General features: G+C 43.3%; 1 protein-coding gene across 1 annotated transcript; it reads left to right on the forward strand.

Moving 5' to 3' along the window:
• Positions 1-2,493: 2,493 nt before the first annotated feature.
• LOC108647862 (KICSTOR complex protein ITFG2) lies at positions 2,494-11,250 on the forward strand. The gene is made up of 5 exons (XM_031901396.1): positions 2,494-2,983; positions 7,662-7,703; positions 8,330-8,489; positions 9,436-9,572; positions 11,026-11,250. Exons 1-5 carry the CDS (start codon positions 2,939-2,941, stop codon positions 11,170-11,172), a joined length of 531 nt encoding a protein of 176 aa, XP_031757256.1. The 5' UTR covers positions 2,494-2,938; the 3' UTR covers positions 11,173-11,250.
• Positions 11,251-14,903: the final 3,653 nt, after the last annotated feature.

Consider the following 14,903-nt stretch of genomic DNA (forward strand, 5'->3'; position numbering starts at 1 on the left):
ACTCCTGTACCGCCATGGTTAAAGCATCCAATTGCTGGGACAACAAGGCGAGAGTATTGGGTCCCTCTTCTTGATCCATTTATGGCCTGGTTATTCTGTCAGGCTTACCGGGTAGGATCAGGAGTGTAGATAGAGAGACCCACGAGTGCCCCACACAGCCCTAAGCTCACCTGAGGATGGTACAAGGAGCTGAGGGAGTGACGAGTAGCCGGTGAGGCCGGAAATGAGGTACACAGGGATGAGGCGAAGGCTTGGTCAGGCAGATCCGGGTCAAGTCAGGCAGCAGAGGTTCTTAAGCGGTTAACAGGCCAAATCAGGAACAGAGAGAAGTCGGAAGGTCAAAAGCTGAGCAAGGTCAAACCAAGGTATCTGGGTACAGGAACAGGCTAGGTATCTTGGGAGTGGACCATGATAACCAGGCACTGATAGGCATTGTAACCAGCCTTATATAGCCCAGGGGGGAAGCGTCAAGACGCACGCAATGCACATGCTCGCGAAAAGTCGCCGTGTATGCGTGCGACCCGTCTCAATGTATGCGTGCCCTTAATCGCGCGCGCACCAGGACGAGGCGCGAGAGTACGCACAATGCGACGCGACATTCAGGTCGCAACACGCACTGAGCGCCGAAAACAACGCCGACGGCGAACTGAGCGGCGAACACGGTAAGTATCCTTACACGCAGATGATGGTTGTAGTGCAGCCAGGCAGGTGAGCGTATGAGGGCAAGGCAAACTGGATTGGAATGTTGGATTCAAAAAAATCACAGGACATACTTTGTCCTGTGACTGTTTTGAATCCAACTTTCCAAACTTAGCAGCAGCGCAACTTCTCACACAGGGCAGAGGAGTGGTAGTTAAGTCAGAGCAGCAGCCAGCACATCTTCGCTGAGATCCAAATATAGTAACATAGTAAGTTGGGTTGAAAAAAGACATACGTCCATCACGTTCAACCATAATGCCTATATATAACCTGCCTAACTTCTAGTTGATCCAGAGGAAGGAAAAAAAAACCCATCTGAAGCCTCTCTAATTTGCTGCAGAGGGGAAAAAATTCCTTCCTGACTCCAAGATGGCAATCGGACCAGTCCTTGGATCAACTAGTACTAAGAGCTATCTCCCATAACCCTGTATTCCCTCACTTGCTAAGAATCCATCCAGCCCCTTAAAGTTATATAATGTGTCAGCCAGCACATATTATTATATTATTTAAATGGAACCTCCCTTCTTCTAAACGGAGTGGGTGCCTTTGTGTCCGTTGGAAGGACCTACTGGTAAATAAAACATTAGAAAGGTTATTATATGATCCCCTTATATATTTATACATAGTTATCATGTCACCTCTTAAGCGCCTCTTCTCCAGTGTAAACAGACCCAACTTGGCCAGTCTTTCTTCATAACTGAGACTTTCCATACCCTTTACCAGCTTAGTTGCCCTTCTCTGGACCCTCTCTAACTCAATAATGTCCCGTTTGAGCACTGGAGACCAAAACTGAACAGCATATTCTAGATGGGGCCTTACCAGCGCTCTGTAAAGTGGAAGAATAACCCCCTCCTCCCATGAATCTATACCCCTTTTAATACAGCTCAAAACCTTGTTTGCCCTTGCAGCTGCTGCCTGGCATTGCTTGCTACAGCCAAGTTTATTATCTACAAGGACTCCAAGGTCCTTCTCCATTATGGATTTGCCTAGTGCCGTCCCATTAAGGGTATACGGGGCTTGCATATTTTTATATCCCAAATGCATGACCTTACATTTATCCACATTAAATCTCATCTGCCACTTAGCCACCCAGATTGCCAGTTGGTCAAGATCCTGCTGCAAGGATGCCACATCCTGGATAGAATTGACTGGTCTGCAGAGTTTTGTGTCATCTGCAAACACTGATACATTACTCATAATACCCTCCCCTAAGTCAGAAGCTGTGTCTGTGAAGTACAGATGAAGCGCAGGTTTTCCCAAAACTTACAAGATAACACAGGCTATCCTGTTGTGTTATCTCGTGCCATCTCCCTGCTGTGTCAGGGGGAAAAAAGCCTTCTTAGGCTGTTATTCTGTTTTCAGACAGCAGGTGGTGCCTGAAAAATAATATGAACGTGCACAGTAGGGGGTCCATTTTGACACCAGACTTCTCCAGCCTTATCTTTTTTCTGGAATGTGGGAAGTGCTAAGAGTGATTAAGATTACCCCCTGGTAAAAGCAAATAGAGCACTAGTCTCTCCTGTGGGTAATTACACACTGGGCTGTTTCTGGGCAAATCCAGTTGGTACAACGTATATCAGGCGCATAATCATATATTTTTAATACTGTAGTTTGGCATTTTTCCCTCCTCTTTTCACATTATGCAATTTTGTTTTCCTCAATCATTTAACTATTAGAGTTCCCAGATCCCTGCAAAGAATGGGCCCAGACAATAAATAAGTTCCATGCTTCTCCGTGTTTGTAAGAATCCCATTGACTTTGCTCGCTCACATGGCTAGGGAAAGGGTTTGGACTTCCCCATTGGCTGTGCTCGCTCACATGGCTAGGGAAAGGGTCTGGATTTCCCCATTGGCTGTGCTCGCTCACATGGCTAGGGAAAGGGTCTGGATTTCCCCATTGGCTGTGCTCACTCACACGGCTAGGGAAAAGGGTCTGGATTTCTGCAGCACTTGGTCTGGAGAGGGGAAGTGTAGCCAGTGCAGGGCTGAGCTTTCCTGTGTGCTGTAGTCTGTGCAGGAATTAAGAGACGTACTGCTGTAGAGATGAGCAGTGTTTCCTTATCCACCTTGAGTGCACTTTAACCCTTTCAAACTCTGCCTTGTATATTATCCCCCACTTACAATTTGGTGTATTTACATACACATGGTGCGGAACTGGCTGAGCCATAAAAACCAGTTAAAGCAAATCTTGGAAGTGAAGGAAAAGCACATAACAGAAATACTGGAAGAAGAGAAAACAAATGGATAAGGAAAGGGAAATAGAAGCAAAGACCTTGAGAACAAAGGTATATAAGGTATATACTGTGGTAAATGAAGTATAATTTCTGTTTATACATCATAGTGCCAATATAATTAGCAACAAAAATATGACTGTGGCCCTTTTCCTTAAGTTTATTGTGTTATTGTATTTATTGGATTTATTACCCAACAAACACTTTTTGGCTAGAAAGTGTTTAAAACACTAGTGCACTTGGTGTGTCTGATGCTGCCATTCCAACCATGGAAAATGGGGGTGTTTTGTAATGTGGGTGTGGTCAGAGGGGCGTGGTCAAAAAATATCGTATCATTTAGCGCGGCATATACTTTTGTCCCTCTTTTTAATTTTCAAATGTTGGGAGGTATGCATTATCAATAGTTAAGAAACAGATCTTTCCACAACTTGGGACAACCTATTTGTACTGAACCCAGTGAGTTTCTGACGCCCTGTAGCCAACACTTACACCCAACACTGCACCACACAATAAGGTGCTTATGTAATACTATTTTGGCTTATGTAATATTATTTTTAATTCAAAAGAGTAAAGAGTAAAGTAACACTGCTGCTCTGAATAAGAAGCTTCCTTATTCACAGTTTCGCAACTGACTAAAAATAAAATGTTTCTATATCTATATACTCTGCTAGTCACTTGACAGGCCAGCGCGATCACGTGTGTAGAATTCGACCAATAGCTGCTGCCGCCTTGACGTCATTCTAACGCGCCGGAACTAAAACTACAGCGTTAGTTCCATATCAGGCCGGGCTGCTTCCAACTTGTTTGTTTTTGAGGGAGGTGTGGTTTTGAGCACAGGTTAGGGTGCGATACGTGGTTTTATACGCCAATAGGCATCCTGTCCGTTCTTGCTGTAGTCTACTAGCGATAGTGCTATATAGCAATACACTTATCTCAAAAGCTTCTTATCGGTGTATGGGCCCCCTATACCTTCACACCCCGTAATGTCCCAAGCATGTACTTAGATTCCAGACTCTGTCCCCTTGTATGCAGTCAGAAGCTCTCTACCTCTGTGTTTACATTTCCAAATATAGGGCCTATTTACATTGATTTTGTGTAGTATTAGCCTGCCTACTGTATCAGTTCTGGGCACTTACCAACTGTTTTTACTTCAAACAATAAAATAATTGCTGTTTCATATAAGAGTAAAATAAGCCAGTTTTTGTATCCTTACTACATTCAAACATAGGATTTTGTCGGTATCAGTAGCATTGTGTTTGCTGCTCCATGCGCTCCCTCAGCTACAGTGGAGGAAATAATTATTTGACCCCTCACTGATTTTGTAAGTTTGTCCAATGACAAAGAAATGAAAAGTCTCAGAACAGTATCATTTCAATGGTAGGTTTATTTTAACAGTGGCAGATAGCACATCAAAAGGAAAATCGAAAAAATAACTTTAAATAAAAGATAGCAACTGATTTGCATTTCATTGAGTGAAATAAGTTTTTGAACCCCTACCAACCATTAAGAGTTCTGGCTCCCACAGAGTGGTTAGACACTTCTACTCAATTAGTCAACCTCATTAAGGACACCTGTCTTAACTAGTCACCTGTATAAAAGACACCTGTCCACAGAATCAATCAATCAAGCAGACTCCAAACTCTCCAACATGGGAAAGACCAAAGAGCTGTCCAAGGATGTCAGAGACAAAATTGTAGACCTGCACAAGGCTGGAATGGGCTACAAAATCATTAGCAAGAAGCTGGGAGAGAAGGTGACAACTGTTGGTGCGATTGTTCGAAAATGGAAGGAGCACAAAATGACCATCAATCGACCTCGCTCTGGGGCTCCACGCAAGATCTCACCTCGTGGGGTGTCAATGATTCTGAGAAAGGTGAAAAAGCATCCTAGAACTACACGGGAGGAGTTAGTTAATGACCTCAAATTAGCAGGGACCACAGTCACCAAGAAAACCATTGGAAACACATTACACCGCAATGGATTAAAATCCTGCAGGGCTCGCAAGGTCCCCCTGCTCAAGAAGGCACATGTGCAGGCCCGTCTGAAGTTTGCCAATGAACACCTGAATGATTCTGTGAGTGACTGGGAGAAGGTGCTGTGGTCTGATGAGACCAAAATAGAGCTCTTTGGCATTAACTCAACTAGCTGTGTTTGGAGGAAGAAAAATGCTGCCTATGACCCCCAAAACACCGTCCCCACCGTCAAGCATGGGGGTGGAAACATTTTGCTTTGGGGGTGTTTTTCTGCTAAGGGCACAGGACAACTTATTCGCATTAACGGGAAAATGGACGGAGCCATGTATCGAGAAATCCTGAACGACAACCTCCTTCCCTCTGCCAGGAAACTGAAAATGGGTCGTGGATGGGTGTTCCAGCACGACAATGACCCAAAACATACAGCAAAGGCAACAAAGGAGTGGCTCAAGAAGAAGCACATTAAGGTCATGGAGTGGCCTAGTCAGTCTCCGGACCTTAATCCAATAGAAAACCTATGGAGGGAGCTCAAGCTCAGAGTTGCACAGAGACAGCCTCGAAACCTTAGGGATTTAGAGATGATCTGCAAAGAGGAGTGGACCAACATTCCTCCTAAAATGTGCGCAAACTTGGTCATCAATTACAAGAAACGTTTGACCTCTGTGCTTGCAAACAAGGGTTTTTCCACTAAGTATTAAGTCTTTTTTTGTTAGAGGGTTCAAAAACTTATTTCACTCAATGAAATGCAAATCAGTTGCTATCTTTTATTTAAAGTTATTTTTTCGATTTTCCTTTTGATGTGCTATCTGCCACTGTTAAAATAAACCTACCATTGAATTGATACTGTTCTGAGACTTTTCATTTCTTTGTCATTGGACAAACTTACAAAATCAGTGAGGGGTCAAATAATTATTTCCTCCACTGTATGTGCAACAAGCAGTCCTGGAATTCAGCGGCTCCCTGTTCCCTCACGCCCTGTGGAGCAGAGCAGAGCGGGGTGGGGGTGAGCTGGGAGAGGGAGGATAGACGATGTGGGGGAGCTGGAAGAGAGAGGATGCAGCGAGAGGGGGGAGCTGGAAGAGAGAGGATGCAAGAGTGGGGTGGACTATAGTGGGGGGACTATATTCTGCCCCCCAACAGTCTGAGGGACCATAAACTGGCCCCTTGCTTGAAAAGACCCCTGATCCAGGCCATGATATACAGTAGCTAGTAGAATTTAGTCTAAAACAACTGGCCTTTTCTGAGTTTTCTTGAAAACGTTTCTCCACTTATCCAAGTGGCTTCTTCAAATGGATGAACTGAAGAAGTCACTGAAGTTAGTGGTGAGGGCACGGGTCTATAAATAGAGGGCAGAAGCCGGGTCAGTTAGGGTTTGGGTTGGGAGAGGGCGGGTTAGGGTCAGATGCCGATAGAGTTCTTGTCGACCCGCACATCCCTACTGTAGATGTACCTTATCTCCTGTACCTGGATGTATAAATTCCTTGCCCTTAATCACACTAGAACATTGTGCACAGTTAGGGCAAGGAAACATACCTATTGCTTTCAACCCCAGAAATGCACTCACGGATTTGTTCTGCGGACTATATAGAGGCTGTTACACAACTTCCAATCATTTTACCTTTACAGAATGACATCATTGGTGGAGATACAAGATCTTATATTTGTGGATAAGCCTATTGTAAAATGTATCAGTGCTAAGGTAATATAGATCCTAATTGATTACTTAATTTAACAAGTTAACAAGTAACAACAGGAATCCTCCTCATCTGACTCTCTCTTTTCTGAGGGCTATTAACTTTATGTTTTGCTTCCTGAATAACTTTTTCTGGATAACCTCTCTCTCTCTAAATTTATTACATATTATTTCTTTCTGCCTACTATTCTCCAGTACTTCCTATTTGATTTTTATACACTGGCACATCAAGAAAGTGAATTTTCTGGGTATCATATGTTAGTGAAAGAGAGATAGATGGGTGCCTCTCATTAAGCATAACACGAAACCACAACAGGGACTGAACATCAGCCCCCCCCCCCAACATAAATATATCATTGATCCATCCCCACCAGGCTACACTATGTCTGGCATACAGTTCATCTTGATAAATATTACATGTAACTAAAAAATGAAAACTCAGAAAAGTCCAATTGTTTAATTCTTCTAGATACTGTTACAATAAGGAATAACCCAAGGAAATCTTGATGCATTTTGTACACAGGGTCAGACTGGGCCGGCAGGGCACTGGGAAAAAAAACCCACTGGGCCCCGCCGACCCAGACCCAATACCTACGTGAAAGTACTGTTGCTCCCCTGCTGCCCTCCCGATAGAGCTGAAGTATGTGCCCACAAGGGTGGGGATTTTAAGATAGGAAGCACCTAGACCCCTCATATCCCACCCCCAGATTTTTGCTGCCCTAGGCCCGGGCCTTTGTGGCCTACCCACAAATCCAGGCCTAGCCAGGGGGGTGAGCGGGCAGACAGCATCGGCCCCTGGGCCAGTACCCCTGATGGGCCTTGAACACCCAGGCTGTTTGTACGTCAAACCTTAGTGCCATAAAGTTTTTATTTTTATTTATTCCATGGAATAAAAATAATTAATATTAAATATTTAATTCCCGCACAAGCTGGCCTCTGTTGAGACCAGTTAAGAAATCTGAAATATATATGTGAGTGGATTGCAACTCTACACGCAAAAGCAGAAAAACAAAATGGCTGATGTTGTAACATTGTTGTTTAATGCTATCTACATTATTTTTTTTAGCTCACGTGTGTTGGGGTAGGCGATGTTTGCAATAAAGGAAAGGTGAGTAGTACAATTTTTTCTTAGTTGATACATTTTACTATATAATATAGCATAACTGAAAAACCCACTAATCTTGTAGGCAATAATGGATTATATATGTGTTAGCTTCCACTCTGGGCTAAACATGATCATTAGCTTTAAAGGGAAACTTCACCCAAACACAACTTTAGCTTTTCGAAAAGTAAACATAATATAAAGCAACTTTGTAATATACATCAGTTGAAAAAATATGCAGCCTTTTTATGATTTTTTCATGTAATAATAATCTGGCTGACTACTTTGAGGCTTTAAAAAACATGTAACAGTAGTCGACTGCCCTGAGCCTGCCTTCTGCCTGCATCCTCCAAATCCCACAATTCCCTGCACACGTGATCTCAATAAGGAAAGCAGCATCACAGTGCAATGCATTGTGGGTGATGCAGTTCCTGCATGCTATCTGTAAGCTGTTGAGAAGTTGTTACAATTTGTCAGTGTTTTAGTCCCTCCTCCCCTGCCAGGATTTCAAATGATGCAGAAAGAAAAGAACTGTTTTGCAGCTGGATTTCAGCATAATAAAAAAATTTGAATGGAACAATTCTGCACCTGTGTTAATAAATGTGCTCATGTATTTCTTTTTCCCCTCAAAGAATTTTGTGATTGCAGTCAGCGCAGAAGGCTGGTTTCACCTCTTTGACTTGTCCGCCAAGCCTGAAGGCCCATTGGACCCTTTGCAGGGGGATGAGCAGAAAGCAACCTATACCCAGCACCTCCCAGCCAACACGAAGCTTGCTCTGATCAGTGATATTGGTAGGAATAAAATGCGTGCGTTCTCCTCTAAACATTTACTGTTAGGCATCGGTTCAAATTAGACTGCCAATCTGTCAATCCAGGAAAATGCCAGAGGGGCTGCTGTTACATGCCATATTTACCATTTAGTGGGATGGTGGGGGCTATTTGAGCCTCTGTGTATATAAAATGCCAGGGCCTATTTTTTTTTTTTTTAATATTCTTTTTATTGAATTTTAATTATATAAAGAGAAATACAGAAGCCAAAAAAAAGGATAGTGCAAAGGAGAAAAAAAAAAAGAAAGTCCATTCTGCGTATATATCTGTTTCTCTCCAGAAAGTCTAATTCTGTAGGGGGTGTATTAGCTTTCCAGGCATTTGCTATTGGCCCTCTAGCTGCTGTTAGGATACTATCTATTAAACGCTGAGTTGCGTTTTGCACGTTCGGCACTTCATCTCCCAGGATGCAGATAAGTGGGCCCCAGAGAACATCTATGAACATTTCTCTTCTCAACCAATTGTGAACTGTATCCCAGAACGGAGTCAATTTTGGGCAGGACCAAAACATAAGAAGCCCACTTCAGTCCCACATCTCCAGCAGATCGCTGAAGCAGTGTTCTGGAAGAGCCGGGACAGAACGAGTGGTTTGTGATAACATCCGAGAAGTATCTTGAATATATATATAAATTCTGCCAGGGCCTATTTTGAACTGCCAGACCTGAACAAATCCAAGTTCCATCATTTCAGATTTCCCTTGAATTTGTATTGCAGAAATTGCAATATTAATAAGATATCTGAATAGCTAGAAAGATGCCCCCAAGCAGGTATGAGGAGGTGCAGGATATATGTCACGCTCACTTACCTATAATCTTTTTAATTTTGGTTATTTGTTGAAAGCCTCAGTCTGTTTGAAGCTACACGTGCTGCTATTATCAGAGTTTTACAACGTTATGTTTTCCTCTTCCAGATGGGGACGGACTCTGTGAGTTGCTTCTGGGGTACACAGACCGAGTAGTGCGGGCTTTTTGCTGGGAAAGTCCCCCGGATGCTGACCTGACATGTGGCCAATTGGTGGCCCTAAAGAAATGGCTGCTTGAAGGGCAGGTAAAACGCAAATAGAAAAAGCTCTCTAAAGTGACTAAATATGTTCTTCCTCTTATAACTGTAAAAGGGATACTGTCATGATTTTTATGGGGTACTTTTTATTTCTAAATTACACTGTTTACATAGCAAATAATTCTCTCTACCATTTAACATTTTATTTTTGAACCATCAAATGTATTTTTTTCTAGTTGTAATATTGGTGTTTAACCTCTTGATATGTCAGTCTCCTGTAAAACTCATATACCTGCACAATCCTGCTGCCTAGTAGACCTGGGTGGTCATACCGGACTTTCCCTCCCCACTCACCTTGCCCTCCTGTGGCCAGATTGTGGAACTGCACCATCCTGCTGCCTAGGAGACCTGGGTGGCCATACCCTACTTTCCCTCCCCACTCACCTTGCCCTCCTGCGGCCAGATTGTGGAACTGCACCCTCCTGCTTCCTAGGAGACCTGGGTGGCCATCCCCGCTTTCCCTCCCCACCCACCTTGCCCTTTCTATTACTATTATTTTTTTTACTATTATTCTTATTGCGAGGAGTGCAAAGCAATATCCATTTCATTTCAGGCCTTCCCTTTTGCACCTGGGTAGGAGGGCACCTGCCTGCCTGTGTTTACACTTTAGCGGTGTTCTGTGGATAAGCGCAGGGCTTTCAGCCTCTACATGTTCCCTCACTCAGGGAAGGACACTCAAAAAACCCTCCAAGGAAGTATTGCAAGATAATGGATCCCTGTTTCTGGGGGTTGGACCTGGTGGTGGTGCCACCCCCCCCCCCCTTGAATTGCTGTCAATAACTGGCAGAAAAGGGGTTAAATACAAAAAAAAATCTGTTGGATTTTAATACCATAGAAATTCCAGACTTGCGCAGCAGAGTTCAAAGGGGCCATCTTCCCCTGTCTTCTGATCCTCCTCTTTATAGAGGGGGCAGGAGTCAGTGGAGGCACCAGGGGAGGGGACGCCGACCCCTTTCTGCACAAGCTTGTGTCAGCGTGTTGAAGCTCTGTGTAACGCTGAGTACTGACAGTAGCTACTGCGCATGTCTGCTTCCTGTCTCTCTTCTTCCTGCTTCTCCTCTGATTGGCTGCTAAAGTTACAGGCACGTAACATGCTCACATGTGACTCACACTGCAGAGAAGAATGCCCGACGGATTTGTGCAAATACCGAACGGAATCCGCGTGTGGCGAATTATTTTTTCCCCCTAACATTTAACCCTTCTGAATGCTAATTAGCATATGATATTTATCCTAATTAGGATTCGGATTTGGTTCGGCCAGGACCGTTGATTCAGCTGAAACCGAACCCTGCCAAAAAAGCCGAATCCTGGCCGAATACCGAACCGAATCCTGGATTGGGTGCATCCCTAATACATACCCCAATATACCCTCTGTGCCACACCCCACTTATATTCCCTTCCCACCAGCTTTAGAGTTTCAGACTTCCCTGTCTCATTGCAGGTGGATAGTCTTTCTGTTAATCCTGCTGCAGATGGGACCCTGGAGCTCATGGTGTCCCAGCCTGGGTGCGGCTATGCTGTTGCGGCTGAGCTGCAGAAACAAGGTGAGCGGAGAGAGGGGGGAAAGGAAGCACCAAATGATGTATGAGACCAGAATAGATGCTGAAGAAGTTTATGTATGTGATGCTTTAAATATTATACCAGGTCACTTTAATAATAGTAGACTGTTAAACATTTACAGTGGCTTGCAAAAGTATTCGGCCCCCTTGAACTTTTCCACATTTTGTCACATTACAGCCACAAACATGAATCAATTTTATTGGAATTCCACGTGAAAGACCAATACAAAGTGGTGTACACGTGAGAAGTGGAATGAAAATCATACATGATTCCAAACATTTTTTACAAATAAATAACTGCAAAGTGGGGTGTGCGTAATTATTCAGCCCCCTGAGTCAATACTTTGTAGAACCCCCTTTTGCTGCAATTACAGCTGCCAGGCTTTTAGGGTATGTCTCTACCAGCTTTGCACATCTAGAGACTGAAATCCTTGCCCATTCTTCTTTGCAAAACAGCTCCAGCTCAGTCAGATTAGATGGACAGCGTTTGTGAACAGCAGTTTTCAGATCTTGCCACAGATTCTCGATTGGATTTAGATCTGGACTTTGACTGGGCCATTCTAACACATGGATATGTTTTGTTTTAAACCATTCCATTGTTGCCCTGGCTTTATGTTTAGGGTCGTTGTCCTGCTGGAAGGTGAACCTCCGCCCCAAGTCTTTTGCAGACTCCAAGAGGTTTTCTTCCAAGATTGCCCTGTATTTGGCTCCATCCATCTTCCCATCAACTCTGACCAGCTTCCCTGTCCCTGTAGAAGAGAAGCACCCCCAGAGCATGATGCTGCCACCACCATATGTGACAGTGGGGATGGTGTGTTCAGAGTGATGTGCAGTGTTAGTTTTCCACCACACATAGCGTTTTGCATTTTGGCCAAAAAGTTCCATTTTGGTCTCATCTGAGTCCACATGTTTGCTGTGTCCCCCACATGGCTTGTGGCAAACTGCAAACGGGACTTCTTATGGTTTTCTGTTAACAATGGCTTTCTTCTTGCCACTCTTCCATAAAGGCCAACTTTGTGCAGTGCACGACTAATAGTTGTCCTATGGACAGATTCCCCAACTTGCTGCATGACAACTTTATGTCACAAGTTGTTGAGGAGCCAACCAGGAACCATGCTATACTAGATCTAGTGATCTCTAATGACCCAGAACGTATAGCAAATGTGCAAGTGGTTGAACCCCTGGGTAATAGTGACCATAATGTTATTTCATTTGATGTTTGGTGCAGGAAACAAATTTACATGGGGGCAACAAAGACACTGAATTTTAGGAAGGCAAATTTTAGCTCCTTAAGGGCAGCGCTTCAGGGCATAGATTGGGGCATTATGTTTTCTGATAAAAACACAGAGCAGAAATGGTTGTCATTTAAAATGATATTAAATCATTACTGTTCTCAATTCATTCCATTAATAAGAAAAAGTAGAAGTGTTAAGAATCACCCTATGTGGCTTAACTCTGAGGTAAAGAAGTTAATAGGGAGAAAAAGGAAAGCTTTTAAGAAATATAAGTCAGAGGGGACAGTAGCTGCGTTTAGTGAATATAAACACTGTAACAAGTGTTGTAAAACAACAATCCGGAACGCAAAGATAGAAAATGAGGAGCGCATCGCGGCCGAGGCCAAGACTAACCCCAAAAAGTTTTTTAAGTATATTAATAGTAAAAAGATGCAGGTTGAGGGTGTGGCCCCATTGAGTTATAGTAACAATATGGTTACAGCGGATACAGAAAAGGCAGATGTGCTTAACCAGTTCTTTTCTTCTGTGTATACAGTAGAGGAGCCAGTGGGCCAAGTCCCACCCAATAGCTGCACTGTTGCCTCAGCTCCAACTACACAGTGGTTGGCACAGTATATGGTGCTTAAAGGGTTACACACGATAAATGTAAACAAGGCACCTGGGGGGGTTATTCTTCCACTTTACAGAGCGCTGGTAAGGCCCCATCTAGAATATGCTGTTCAGTTTTGGTCTCCAGTGCTCAAACGGGACATTATTGAGTTAGAGAGGGTCCAGAGAAGGGCAACTAAGCTGGTAAAGGGTATGGAAAGTCTCAGTTATGAAGAAAGACTGGCCAAGTTGGGTCTGTTTACACTGGAGAAGAGGCACTTAAGAGATGACATGATAACTATGTATAAATATATAAAGGGATCATATAATAACCTTTCTAATGTTTTATTTACCAGTAGGTCCTTCCAACGGACACGAGGGCACCCACTCCGTTTAGAAGAAGGGAGGTTCCATTTAAACATTCAGAAAGGATTTTTTACAGTGAGAGCTGTGAAGTTGTGGAATTCCCTCCCCGAATCAGTCGTGCTGGCTGATACATTATATAACTGTAAGAAGGGGCTGGATGGATTCTTAGCAAGTGAGGGAATACAGGGTTATGGGAGATAACTCTTAGTACTAGTTGATCCAGGGACTGGTCCGATTGCCATCTTGGAGTCAGGAAGGAATTTTTTCCCCTCTGCGGCAAATTAGAGAAGCTTCAGATGGGGTTTTTTGCCTTCCTCTGGATCAACTAGTAGTTAGGCAGGTTATATATAGGCATTATGGTTGAACTTGATGGACGTATGTCTTTTTTCAACCCAACTTACTATGTTACTATGTTACTATGTTACCTGAGCTGTAGATCTCTTGTCTTGGTAGGTTTACAGTTGTGCCATACTCCTTCCATTTCTGAATGATCGCTTGAACAGTGCTCCGTGGGATGCTCAGGGCTTTGGAAATCTTTTTGTAGCCTAAGCCTGCTTTAAATTTCTCAATAACTTTATCCCTGACCTGTCTGGTGTGTTCTTTGGACTTCATGGTGTTGTTGCTCCCAATATTCTCTTAGACAACCTCTGAGGCCGTCACAGGGCAGCTGTATTTGTACTGACATTAGATTACACACAGGTGCACTCTATTTAGTCATTAGCACTCATCAGGCAATGTCTATGGGCAACTGACTGCACTCAGACCAAAGGGGGCTGAATAATTACGCACACCCCACTTTGCAGTTATTTATTTGTAAAAAATGTTTGGAATCATGTATGATTTTCGTTCCACTTCTCACGTGTACACCACTTTGTATTGGTCTTTCACGTGGAATTCCAATAAAATTAATTCATGTTTGTGGCTGTAATGTGACAAAATGTGGAAAAGTTCAAGGGGGCCGAATACTTTTGCAAGCCACTGTATATTCAAGCCCTGCAAGCCGTTCTGACATTGCAGAGGAAGTATTGTGTCCTCCAGGTATTTTAATCCATCCCCCAGTTGCTCCTTATACAGGAGGCATGCAACATTCCTTTCCTCCTTCTGTGCTTCCATACAAGGACAGCAGGTGGCGCTGTGGTGAGGTTTAGCTCAAGGGGTTTTCCAGATAAGGGATCTTTCAGTAATTTGGATCTCCATATCTTAAGTCTACTAAAATATTATTTAAACATTAATTAATCCCAATAGGATGGTTTTGCTTCCAATAAGGGGTAATTATATCTTAGTTGGGATCAAGTACAGGTACTGTTTTATTATTACAGAGAAAAGGGAATCATTTAACCATGAAATAAACCCAATAGGGCTGTTCTGCCCCCAATAAGGGGTAATTATATCTTAGTTGGGATCAAGTACAGGTACTGTTTTATTATTACAGAGAAAAGGGAATCATTTAACCATGAAATAAACCCAATAGGGCTGTTCTGCCCCCAATAAGGGGTAATTATATCTTAGTTGGGATCAAGTACAGGTACTGTTTTATTATTAGAGAAAAGGAAACTTATTTATTGTCTGGG

This window comes from Xenopus tropicalis, chromosome 4, assembly GCF_000004195.4.
Source record: "Xenopus tropicalis strain Nigerian chromosome 4, UCB_Xtro_10.0, whole genome shotgun sequence".
Taxonomy (NCBI): domain Eukaryota; kingdom Metazoa; phylum Chordata; class Amphibia; order Anura; family Pipidae; genus Xenopus; species Xenopus tropicalis.

Excerpts from the sequence above, each read along its gene's own strand:
- LOC108647862 (XM_031901396.1), top strand. The coding sequence starts at position 2,939 with ATGGATAAGGAAAGGGAAATAGAAGCAAAGACCTTGAGAACAAAG. Across the intron at positions 2,984-7,661 it reads CAAAGACCTTGAGAACAAAG|CTCACGTGTGTTGGGGTAGG; the intron begins GTATATAAGGTA and ends TATTTTTTTTAG. Across the intron at positions 7,704-8,329 it reads ATGTTTGCAATAAAGGAAAG|AATTTTGTGATTGCAGTCAG; the intron begins GTGAGTAGTACA and ends TTCCCCTCAAAG.